At 41.4% G+C, this 12109-nt stretch overlaps 1 protein-coding gene across 1 annotated transcript in view; it reads left to right on the top strand.

Annotated features, from left to right (window-relative positions):
• LOC123029096 (SH3 domain-binding glutamic acid-rich protein-like) overlaps nt 1-11727 on the top strand; it is a 29533-nt gene extending 17806 nt beyond the window's left edge. Inside the window, exons 3-7 of the mRNA XM_044441675.1 lie at nt 1859-1939; nt 5515-5589; nt 6628-6729; nt 9398-9513; nt 11255-11727. Of these exons, the coding sequence (XP_044297610.1) occupies nt 1859-1939; nt 5515-5589; nt 6628-6729; nt 9398-9478 (339 nt within the window). The 3' untranslated portion in view covers nt 9479-9513; nt 11255-11727. The remainder of the gene's footprint in view (nt 1-1858; nt 1940-5514; nt 5590-6627; nt 6730-9397; nt 9514-11254) is intronic.
• The last annotated feature ends 382 nt before the right edge of the window (nt 11728-12109 follow it).

Genomic DNA, 12109 nt, shown 5'->3' with positions numbered 1-12109 from the left:
ACTTATAGTGGCTGTCTAGGCACTATAAAATCTGTTCCAGCTATGGTTTGTGGATTACCAGGTATTTTTCATTTCAGCATCCACTCACTGACAGAATCAGGTTTGCATTTTGAATTTATGCAGATTCACGCTTCTGAAAATGCTTATGTCTTCCAAAAGTATGCAAATACCTCCAGAATGCAAATTTTCACACTTGAGTCTCCTTCTTGCAATGTGGACTTCCAGATTTTGCTCTTCGCTGTCTAACTGTCCAACACCATTTGTAAAGCACAGCAGCTGGTGTAGTTTGGCTGTACCACTTGTCCCATTTCCAGAATTCTGCAGTCATCTTCAGGTCGAGTCCAATCAGGAGCAAACCTAGCTGAGTCTCCATGCCTCAGTAATCCATCATAGCATCTGAATGTAATTCACTCTCCCATATCCACCTGCTTGCATTTTCGCCCTTACCTGCTATTAAGAGCAATTGTGTTCAAAATAATTTTAAATAAAGTTGACTTAGAAATAATTTTAAATAAAATGAATACAAATGAACAAATTCTGCAGGATATTGGTATTTGGCTGATGGAATGCTTACCTGCATACTCTAGTAGCTAATTTTCCATATGTAATTTTTGGGGGATTCTGGATATAATCAGGTAAACCATGGAAAATATTGCATATGATCCAGTCCTACATCAAGCACTTTTCATTCATATGGTACAGTCCTAGGCATGGTTACTTGAAAATAAACCCCACTGAGTTCCATGGGTCTTGTTGCCTATTAAGAGTGTTTAGGATGCAGCTGAGATGATCCTGACACAGGGCAGAGTGAGACTAGGACCAGGTTTGCAGGTTCACTGCATTATCCCACTGCTTGTGCCATTATGACTTTCTTAATTGTCCTTGCTACTATGGGTTGTCCTGTATTGTGAACCTGGGCGCCATGGTTTGTTGGAGTGGGCAGCAACCCTTAAACAACCCATGGGCTGTTGCTGTCCACCCCCAACAAGCAACGCCACCTGGGTTTGCCACAACACAGCGAGCTACTACTGTAGCTTGGCATTCACAGCTGATGCACATGATTGCAACAGTCCCTGGGCTAAATTAAGCCACACTGAGCTGTCAAGTCATGCAAAGCAGGCCAAGGAGAAGTAGTGAGGTGTTAGAGGACAGATCTGTGTGTCCCACATGGCCTGCCTGCACCTCCCGCCAGCCTGCACCTCCCGCCAGCCTGCTGCCCTCTGGGGTGGTGAAGGACACTGCCCTGTCTTGGCAGTCCAGTGAGTTTTGTACATGAAATGTGCGTATGTAGGAAGGGGCCATATTATCCTTTGCTTTAGGCAGCAACATGTCTTGGGACAGCCTTTGGCCCCCTCCTCCACAAACTACCATAACTACTAGCTGTTTAAAGGAAAAATCACGCACAAGCTAATAATGTAATAAATGATCCTGTTGCCTTTGGGGCAATAACACATTGTTGAATTCAATGATATTAATCTGTCCTATGTTGTCCTAGAGAGGAGGAGTTTAATGAATAAGTAGTTTATGGAGGAAAGGACTAGACACATTTGTACTGACATTTCATACATGTTCGCTAGAGTCTAGCAGTTACAAATTATGCAGTAAGCTTTAGGGAGAGGCTGAAGCTAGAATAACTCTAGCAGTGAGACCAGTGAATAGTGGAGCTACTGATGCTACTAGGAAGGGATTTCATGTGCTGTGCGTCATAAGATGTGTGCAGAAGGACAGCTGTTTGTGCATGTAAGCTAGGCATATAAAAACTTTGTGTGCGCATTAGAGGACTATGGATTGGAAGGGTTTTGTTTTTAGTTACTAATCAATCAATCTTGTTTGTTTTTCATTATTATTCTCATTCTAGGATTTTGACTCCTTTTTCTCTGCAAAAGAAGAAAATATTATTTATTCATTCCTAGGCCTTGCTCCTCCACCAGGCTCAATGGTATGAATTTATATAATTTGGGAATTACTCACTTTAATTTGGTAATAAATTAGATTTATTGTCATCATGTAAAGCAACACAGATTTTAAAAGGTTTTAACCCTGAATAAGATAAACAAAGCTTATTAAGATTCAGTTTTTGCAATAAAAATAACTTGCCATGAATTTCTTAGGAACTATCTATTCAAATTACTTTGTAATGGATGCATCTTGAGCCATTAATCTCACTGGGGATTATTATGAATTATGAAATATGAGTCCTACCCAATAGGATATGGTACGCTAACATTTATATCTGAATTTACTCGGATGCAGTCCATTTCATTTCAATGGAACATTCTTCCAGGCAACTGTGCTTGGAGCTACAGATTTAAATACTGAAACATTACTAGTTTTCAGCAGTGAGGTTTTTAGGAGGAAATTTTATTAGAGGTTCTGAATTTTTAGTCCATATATAGCAGGGATATAAAGATACAAAAATTTCCAGTTAGGTGAACCATCTAATGTGTAACTTGCTTTCAAATGTAATCCTCAGTACTAGATCATATCAAGGCTATATGATTTGCATTATGGTCCAATGCATTAGTGCATTAGTGCCTCTTAAATTTGATTAAACAAATCTCCAGATCATCATAACTCATTGTGCAGCTTCCATGAATCCCTTCCCAATGTATCTTCATGTGACCAGTGTGAGGTACATCCCCTGACAAACTTAACGGTTGATTAATGTTGATGATGGCAATTTGCACCCGGTCTGTAAATGCAGAGCCAGTCAGTTGCAGCCATGTTCCTCCCATGCCTTGGGAGCATAGGACGTTGCCTTCCACGAAGGCAGTCTGTTGGTCAGTCTAGCTCAGCATCTTCTGTGCTGCCAGGCAGACGCTTACAAGGTTAGGCCAGGAGTCTTTCCCAGGCCTACCTGAAGATGGCAAGGATTGTATCTGAAACCATCTACATGTGAAGCAGGTGCTCTTCCATGGAGCTGTGGTCTCTCCCTTTGAGATACTCAGTAGGGATGTTTGCACAAGATTTGTTTATTTATTTATTTATTTTTCCATTTATATCCTGCCTTTTTCCTACAAAGGGCTCAAGGCAGCTTACATCATTCTCCTCCTCCATCTTATCCCCACAACAACCACCCTGTGAGGTAGGTTGGGCTGAGAGTCTGTGACTGGCCCAAAGTCATCCAGTTGGCTCCATGGCTGAGTGGGGACTAGAACCCAGGTTGTCTGAGTCTCAGTCCCATGGTCTTAACCACGACACCACACTGACAGCCACCATGGCTTAATTTGTGACAGCCACAAGATGGCAGCCACAGCCATGTGGGGGGATTTATGCCAGACTCCCATGGGTGCCATTTTTATTCATTTTTTATTCATTTTTGTGACAACTTTCCATGACGTATTATGTCATGAAAACCCAGGTGCAGGAGTTGCTTGATGGTTAGATAACCCTGAAGGAACCCTAAAACAAGCCTTGGAATTTTTTTAGGGTTGTCTAATCCTCAGGCAACTTCTTTCTTGGTTGCAGGACAAGCCATGGCAAGCCAGGCTCCTGCACGTGCCATGTAAAAATGGTTTCCATAGTGCTGAACATGACAGACCCTATGAGTAAATTATTCCTTTGTGGGCTTTTATCATGTAGACCAGGTCACAACCTGTCAGTGCCTCTGCAGAGGACAATACTATGACTCAGATCTTCCAAGTCACAATCTAGGAATTTAGCTTATAGGCACTCATATCTGTGGAAGTGTGCACTTTTGGTTACTAAGAGTATTCCCACTGAGAATCTGTGCTAGGCGCTATTCCAACCCCCACTGTCTTGGGAACAGTGTCCTTTACAGTGTTTTAGGTTACATTTTAATTGAACTTGTAATGTCCGTCACCTGCAGCAGGAGGGGAGGTGATTCAGAAATAGAGCCTAGAAATATTACTATTTAAATCAGCCTTCCCAAACCTAGTGTCCTTTCGATGCATCACTTAAAACACCTCATACTTTAAAAGAAAACCAACAAAGCAGGTTGCAGGATGCCAAGAGGAAGAGAAGAATGGAAAAATAGGAAGAGAAATAGTTTGGGATGTGCCATTTATCTCTTGGCAACTGAATGAGAGATAATTTGACCTGTCACCAAGCTAGGCTGCTAACTTCAAGGGAGATTTCTTCCTGAGAGTTCCCCCCTCAACTTTTAATACAAATATGTAATCTGAAGCAGAGAGGTCATGTGGGACAGCTGGCTGTGCTGAAAGAATGGAGTGACGTCTCTGTTGGCAAGATTCTTAATCATGGACTATCAAGGCCCAGCCATGTATTTTCCCTTGTCCTGAACAATGACATAAGTTGCTTAAAGGAATGTGTGTGTGTGTAAGAATGCTTTCAAGAAATGTTTAAGTAAAAGAAGCAGAAACCTTAAGAAGCAACAGCTATTCAGATTGCTAAACCATTGAAATGTACCAAAAGTATATAAATCCGTACTGTTGTTATTCTAACTTTTAAAAATATTGTAAATTTCTAATTTCAACATATTTATAATCCACTGAGGAAAAATTACTTCCTCACTTCAAGGGCACTGTGTTTTTCATATATGGCAGCATATTTATATCAGTGGAGCAATACAGCCTTTTGGCTTTGTTAACTTTATTTAAGTGTATTAAATGTAATAAAAGGCATCACTTTTTAGAAAACAGTGTACTATATAAACCAGGGATCATAGTGGGTTGCATTCTCTTCATACAAAACTGGAAAATTGATGAAGTTTAGTAGCCTTTAGTGAATGTAATCCAGTCAATAAAGATATTTTATTTAAAATAATGAATATAATTAATGTATGAATGGATCTTAGCGATCACCAACTGTGATGCTTCTGTTAATTTTTTTTTTTTGTTCCTTGATTTGTTTCAAATTTGAATCTTTGCCTCAGGTAATTCACATATTTACATTTACAAAACTAATTTATTAAATGATCTAAATATAAAAATATTGGCATTTTATCAAAGCCTTGTATTAAATTTGAATAAGCTTCTAGAATTGTTTCCGTTGAAGCATCCCTATCTCAGATTTTGTGCAGCAAATGCATGAACATCTCCATAAGGCTCTGCTGACGTTTCTTCTGAATCAAGGGCCCTTGGGGTTTATCTGCCTGATCAGACGTTAACCACGGAGATGCTGAGCCAAATGTTAGCAAGGCTAGAAACCCATGCAGTCCACATAAAGATGGCCTGGTCACAAGCTAGGGAAAGTGCACCCTTCCTTGAAGCAGGAGTCCAGGCATCTGGGACTTCCTCTGCTTGCTCCCTCTGCAGTCCTGTCCTCTGTTCCCCAGCCTCATCTGCTGTGGGCAGCAGGATTCCAGGCTGGGAACCAGTGGAGAAGGAATGGGGAGGCGAACAAGTGAAGGCCCAGCACCTGCTGCACTGGGGACGGAAGCTGTACTGGTGTTCTTAGAACTGGGCACCTGGGCATGCCCAAGCAATCACTGCAGAGTTTGCTGCTGGAATGGGCATCCTTCAACAGCATCACTCCATTTCTTCAACATAGCTTTGTTACCATTTTAAATATTGTTTGCATTCCTTTGCTCAGGAGGAGAGGATTACTGAGGAGGTGCCGTCTGTGCCAAATGGTGAAGTTTCAGGAGAAGAGCACAAAGCTACAGAAGTGAGAGAAGTGTTATTTATCCTTCCGTAACTTACACAGCAGTCCTGTTCTGCCTGGGGCATGCTGGGAGTTCTAGGACTTTTTTTTAACCAAATTTGCATAAGATTACACCCTTCAGTACTTCTTTTCAAACTTGCCTTTTGTTTTGGCTTTACCTCACCAAGGAAAGGGGTGCAGCACCTCAGCCTTGGGGTCCCATTCTGACCCTCTGAACCTCCCCAGTAAGCCCTATCCATATCCCCATGCCCCACCCACTTTCCTAACCATGGATTGCTCTGTGGTTTCTTGGCTCTTGTGCACTTCCCTGTCTTGTAAAACTAAGCCTAAGGCACAAAGAGCTTTAAGCAACAATGGGCTGGAATTTTGGCTCGCCCTTTTTACCTTTGGTTTCACCCACCACTGAAATGTGACTCCTGGGAGCGTCTCCAAAGTGAAACTTGACCCTCAGACTGAAAGAAGCTCCTGACCCTGCGGTAAGAAGAGAAAGACAATAACAGCTTTGAAGGGCCATGTGCTCATATGCTTCACGGGTACGCCGTTTTGCCTGTAATGAGGATGTGGTACTGAACATTTGAGGAACAGTATGGACACAGCAAATGCTTTCTGCCATGGTGGAATGCCTTTCTCCTTGCTGGTTCATAAGCCAACAAGTCTGAGAAGATCCTTAGCAGCCTGTGGTTGGTCATTGAGAAGCTGGTGCTGCCATCTCACATATTGTATGCATGGAGCATCCCCACATGATTTGAACTGCCTGGCTGGAGTTTATTGTACTCACATCCTATGGAGGAAGGCGCATGACCTTGCAGGCAAACATTTTAAATTTGCAGCAGTGTTACCCATTTAAGAAATGCAGGTGACCAGTTTATTCTTTTAAAGGTGTTGGTCATAAATGTCTGATGAGTACCATTCCATGAGACTTACTAGACACGTTTTTGAAATGATGGATTGTTTGAACTTGCTTTTGTTCAGAGACTTTTTTTCATTTTCTTCTCTAGCTTTCTTCTATTACTCATGTGCTGTCCTTTCCTTTGTTGCCAGGAGACTGAAAAATCAGAAGCAACTGACGAGAACGAAGCGCACACAGAAGACAATGCAGAGGCAAATACCGAATCCGCTGAAGTGCCGACAGAAGAACAACAAGTAATTTTCTTTCCCTTTTCTCCCTACCATGTTTGTTCCAAACTTCCCATGCCTGATTGCACTAAATTTTATGGCATAAGAAGCAGAGGCACATTGGTGTGTCTCTCTTGGCGCATCTCTGGGAACCACTGAGACCTGTGACCGAACAGGACTGTCCCTATTCTTAGGCAGGGCATGGAAGGAACCTTAGGCAGCAGAGGCTGGGGAGAGAGAACTGGTATTCCCTGTGTCCTGTCCTGCATTCCCAGCCCTGGTTCCCTCGGGGGAGCGGGGGAGAAACTGTCCTGTCACTGGTGTGGGAAAACCTGCCAGCCCAGCTGGCTTCTGTAGATGGAATGGGAGGAAATCGCCAGTTGATCTTTACCTCAGCAGCAAAATGTCTGGGACAGAACCTGGAGCAAAATGCTGCTGTCAGGCTCTCCCCTCCACCTTTGTTTGTTCTTTTGCTTGTCCCACAGTAATCAGTCAGAATTCTTAACACAAATGTTAAGAATTGGCTTGGCTTGGCTTGGTTTTTTGGTGGAAGCTCCCTTGCTTTAGAGTTGAACTTTTATCCTTCTCACAGCCAGTATGGATTCTTGGAATGCAGCCTCTTCTAAAGCCTAAAATGTGAACACTTAATGCACTTACGCATGAATGCCATGGTAGAAGTTGTGAACAAGACCATTTGTATTGTGTCCTAAATAGAAATCAAAATTTGGCACCAAGAGAACCAAAAACAGTACCAATATAAGTGGAATCCTGGAATGGAGGTACACAAAGTAAACAGATAATTTTAAAGCTTATTTTGCATGTATTGCTATCTTCCAGTTAGTCCTGGGGAGAGGCAAGGAGCTGAACCTCTCCCCATCCCAGTTCCTTGCCATTTGGATGCCCCATTTTAGAGAATGTTCAAGTCCGCTTCCTTTTTAAAAAGAAAAGAGGAGCAATTCGCAGAATCCTGGATTCTCTATGCAGTCCTGTCCTTGCATTGTGCAATTTGGGATTCTCAAAAGATGTACTTGTTTTTCAGCACTGAAGAGCAGTTTCTTCTGCAAGATATTAGAAATTTTTAAAAATTATGTATAAAATAGCACTTCTATATGAAGCAAGCGTTATACTGCTTTATGAGGACCATGAAGACAAAAGGAGATTGCGTGCTTTGCTGCCATTTCATTGCCATTCCTCCTTGAGGTAAAGGCAGAATGTCTTTAGCTGCCTCATACTATGAAGGATGGGTGCACGGCTCATTGTGGCTCACTTGGGGGTCCATCTGATGCATCCTTATCTTGGAGTGAACCCAGCAGGATACTTCCAAATAGCCGTGGACAGCATTCCTCAATTAACCAGATTCTAGTCTCGTCTCAAAAATATGTTTGTCATTGATTCTTCAGTCTGTTTTTAAGAAAGATTTTAATATTCTCTTTTACGGGAAGAAGGTGATGAACAGCCAGTGACAGAAGCACAATGACTTATTCAAACATTTATTAGCACTTTTTTCTTTTTGTTCTATTCCATTTTTAAAAGAAATTCATTTCAACTATCTCTTAACAGTTGTGTTTTTCCAACCTAAGTAATGAATCCTCATTAAAATTGTAGTCTAGCAAAGATTGCAGAGAATTCATCATATTCGCCTATTCTACCCTAACAAAGTGGCTTGCCCTTAAACCTCATTCACTAAACACGTGTGCACACACTCAGATTTTTTTCCTCCTCATATGTGTGTGAGCATGCGCACACATGTGTGGGGCCTGTTGACTTGCAGCATTTCCATGGGGCACAATAAACACCTAAAGGTGGTGGAAACATTCCTACTCAAAGGGCTGGGAATGCTGGGAGTTGTAGGAGTTTTTTCTGCCCAAACGCACATAGAATTTCACCGCTGATTAGGCTGTCTGGAAGCATCAGGTCGCTCCAAGCAAACATCTCACGCCTTTTTTTTTAATAATAAGTTTTATTTGAAATTATAATTCTAAAAACAAAGAAAAATGAAAAACGGCATCAGTCATCAAAAACATTGGGCCTGCTGGGTCAGCCCCCACATTTTTTCCTTTCTATTTATGATAACTTAAAAGCATATTTAAATCTATGCGAAGTCCCGTTTCTCTAGCCAATAATAAAAAGAGTCCCAAGTTTGATAGAACAAACATCTCACTCCTGTAGGTCATGGAGTGAAAATGACCCCTTCGTCCAGCCAACCTCACCTGGTCTCTGCCTGCTTCCTGAGGACTGGAGAGACTTGAAAGTGGCACGGAACCAAGCACTGTTGCCCCATCTTAGCGCTCTCATGTGCTAGCCAGCAGGGACAGGGTAGCTTGTTTCCCCTGGTGTGGAGGGCAAGTCCCTTCGGAAAATCTCTCTCAGGGGGCTGGGGACTTACGCCCAAGGACTCCTGGCTGACAGCCTCAGGCTTGCTGCAGGAACTGGTTGTCCTGGACACAGCAACTCTGGAATGCAATGGAGGGCTTTCATGTGCCACCTGGTTTCTGCGACCACATTTCAGAGAAGAATCTCACATGTGCTTACCTTTATAATTGATGTCTTCTTAAATTTCAGTTCAAGTTGTTTATTTGTGCATGTGGGGGAAGGGTCCTTTTTTTTCCTGGTAAGAAATTAACATGCCAGATGTAATGCTTTGTTTCCTTCAGTTCCAGTAGGTAATCACTCTTTTATTTTTTATGTAAATAAGGAAGTAGAAGAAGCACAGGAAGAAGGGGAGGAAGAGGAGGAGGAGGAGGAGGAGGAGGAGGAGGAGGAAGAGGAGTCTTAGTACTTTTATATGACTTCCTTCAAAAGATTGTTCAGGTAAGTATGCTAACAGCCATCTGATTTCAGCTTCCATCCAAAAATCCTACTTGATATTGACATTCTTTCCCAGTTCAGAGCAGCTGGACACCCCATAAAGGCCACTTCAATCAGTTTACTTCTACCCGCACCTAAATGTTGTTGAATTTTTATCCTGTTTTTTTCCCTCTTGCAAGGAATGCAAGGCACAACACCAACCCAAACACTAAGATTTTTTTTTAAAGTGTGCATGAAAATCCATAAGCTTTTTTCTGTGTATTTATCCTAAGAAAACACTTTATAGATTTTTGCAAGCAGCTTTCCTTATACAATGCATTTTAACCTTAATTCTCATAATATTTACTCATTACAATACTGCTAACAGAGAATTTCATGAATCGGCCAGTACAGAAACACAACAATATATTCATTTTGCACAAATTTTATTTGGAGAAATTCATTGCAAAATTTGGACATGTGCGAATTTCACATCATAACTGAGTTTCCATTAGCATGAGGTTTCAGGCATGTGGAATTAGGTAACCACAGTAGAATGAGAATCATATGAATTTCTCCCCCAATCCTAGATGCCAAGAACAAGAATCATTTGGCAGACAAATGCCATCCAGTGTTTTGAATTGCCATTGTAAATACAAGCAAGATTCCTAGCACACTTTGTTAAAAGAAATCAGTATAATTCAGTCGTTCATTTGTTCAACATACATCCTGCCTTTCTACCAGCATATGACACTCAAGGCTGCTAACAGTAATAGAAGACAACATTTAAATAATAAGAATAAAAACGATCATAGATTATATTAAAAACACAAGAATACAAGAATAAAAACAGCATCCAACCACTTAGACCTTTGCAAATGCCAAAGACCTGATTACATAAAATTGTCTTGGCCTACTGAGAGAAGGTGGGCAGAGAGGAAGGCAACTTAGCCGCAGTTGGCAGCTGCTGGAAACTGTCTCTCATCCGAACTAACTGTGCTGAAGAGAAGGGACTTCCCCGGTGAAGCCACCTGAGTTAGGGCATAGCTGCTCCCCTGATCATTGGTTTATGAGGAATTCTAAGAATATAACTAGGGATGTGTGAAGAATTGGATATCAGGGTGAAAAGTTTTCACTGGGGTTTCCTATGATTCTTCTATTCCATCAACCCCGTGTTAGCACCAACTCAATCTGGTGTGAGTTGAGGCAGCACACAGACTTAAAACAGGACACAATATATGTATTTTAAAAAAAACCTGGGGAAATCTGTGCAAAATTCAGACCGCCACAATTTGTACAAATTTGTGTAAAATTTTCTGAATTTTGTACAAATCTGAAATTGACTGTCAGAAAATGCAAGGTGGCCAAAGTGGAATGTATGTATACACTTGGAGAGGATGATGTTTCCATATGTCTTATATGGCATACTATGAGAACAACAAAAACTGAGATCTAACAAGTCAGCTCTGATATACTTAAGCAGTTGGGACAAATTGCTGTAGATGTTTGCAGTTCTCATCTCCAAATGTGTGCACCAATTTCAAGACGTGTTGGGGAAGCTTAAACCAAAACTCCAACTCAGCTTACTTTTGGCATTGGGTCAGAAATATGTGAAAAGTTCATCAAATCCAAATGGAAAAAAGTTTTCTGGTGTCCTTTCTTCCTTCCATTTCCTCATCATTTTTATATGCGTCTCCTGGGGTAAGTTTGTCCTGTTGTGTATTAAACTGATATTCACATCCCATTTTAAATCTTTTCTCTACAGGAAAAAGAAGCCATGACAGTTACCACAGTGCGAAGATGATAAAAATGATCACCAGCCCTTCATGAAAACATCATTGCCTGTGAAGTCTAACTCCAGATATTGGCATAGATGTAGCCCAAGGGGAAAAAAGCAGCCCTACATGCAATCTGTATATGTGTGTGTGTCGCATTCTGGCTTTGTGTCACATGGGTCTTAAGAGCCTCAGATACTGATAACTGGCAAACATTGTGAGTTATGATATTTAGGATGTAGAATTCTGTAGGCAAGGACTGCGTCAGTCTCCATGTCTGTGCATGGCCAAGCACATACCACTGGAAATGCTGAAAAATACTGGCAACACCATGCAGAACCGGAAATGCCAAAGATACTTCCTGTGTATGTGCTGCATCCTGCTTATCTCTAAACTAGCCTTTGGAATGGGTGGTATTTTTAATGTACAGCTGTTGAAATAAATAAGTTTCATGTCTACTGTCTGTTCCTTATCTACAGGCATTGATTTACTACAGTAAATGATAAAATGAGAAAACATAAATACCTATGGGGCCTTCACTTAAAAAAGTGCTTTATGGGACCCCTTCACGCCTACCCTCCACAAATACGTTTTTATACTAGCTTCACACAACATAAAAGTTTTTCTTTTGTTGTGCATAAAGGTAGAGCTTTCCACAACTACTAATTCTGAGTTTTCCCCTCATGCCGCTGAGAGTTGTTTTCAGTTCTTCCGGCATTTTAGATATGAACAAGGACTGCCACATACAGGTGGGTGTAGGGCAACATCTACTACCCTATTTTGTGGTGCTTGCTGTGCAGTTCATGTTGTGCGCTAAGCTGCCAGAGACTGTTGAAAACTTCACT

The sequence above is a fragment of the Varanus komodoensis genome, unplaced genomic scaffold, assembly GCF_004798865.1.
Source record: "Varanus komodoensis strain SLA01 unplaced genomic scaffold, ASM479886v1 scaffold4, whole genome shotgun sequence".
In the NCBI taxonomy this organism is placed as follows: Eukaryota; Metazoa; Chordata; class Lepidosauria; order Squamata; family Varanidae; genus Varanus; species Varanus komodoensis.
This window is presented reverse-complemented; position numbering and strand designations above follow the sequence as displayed.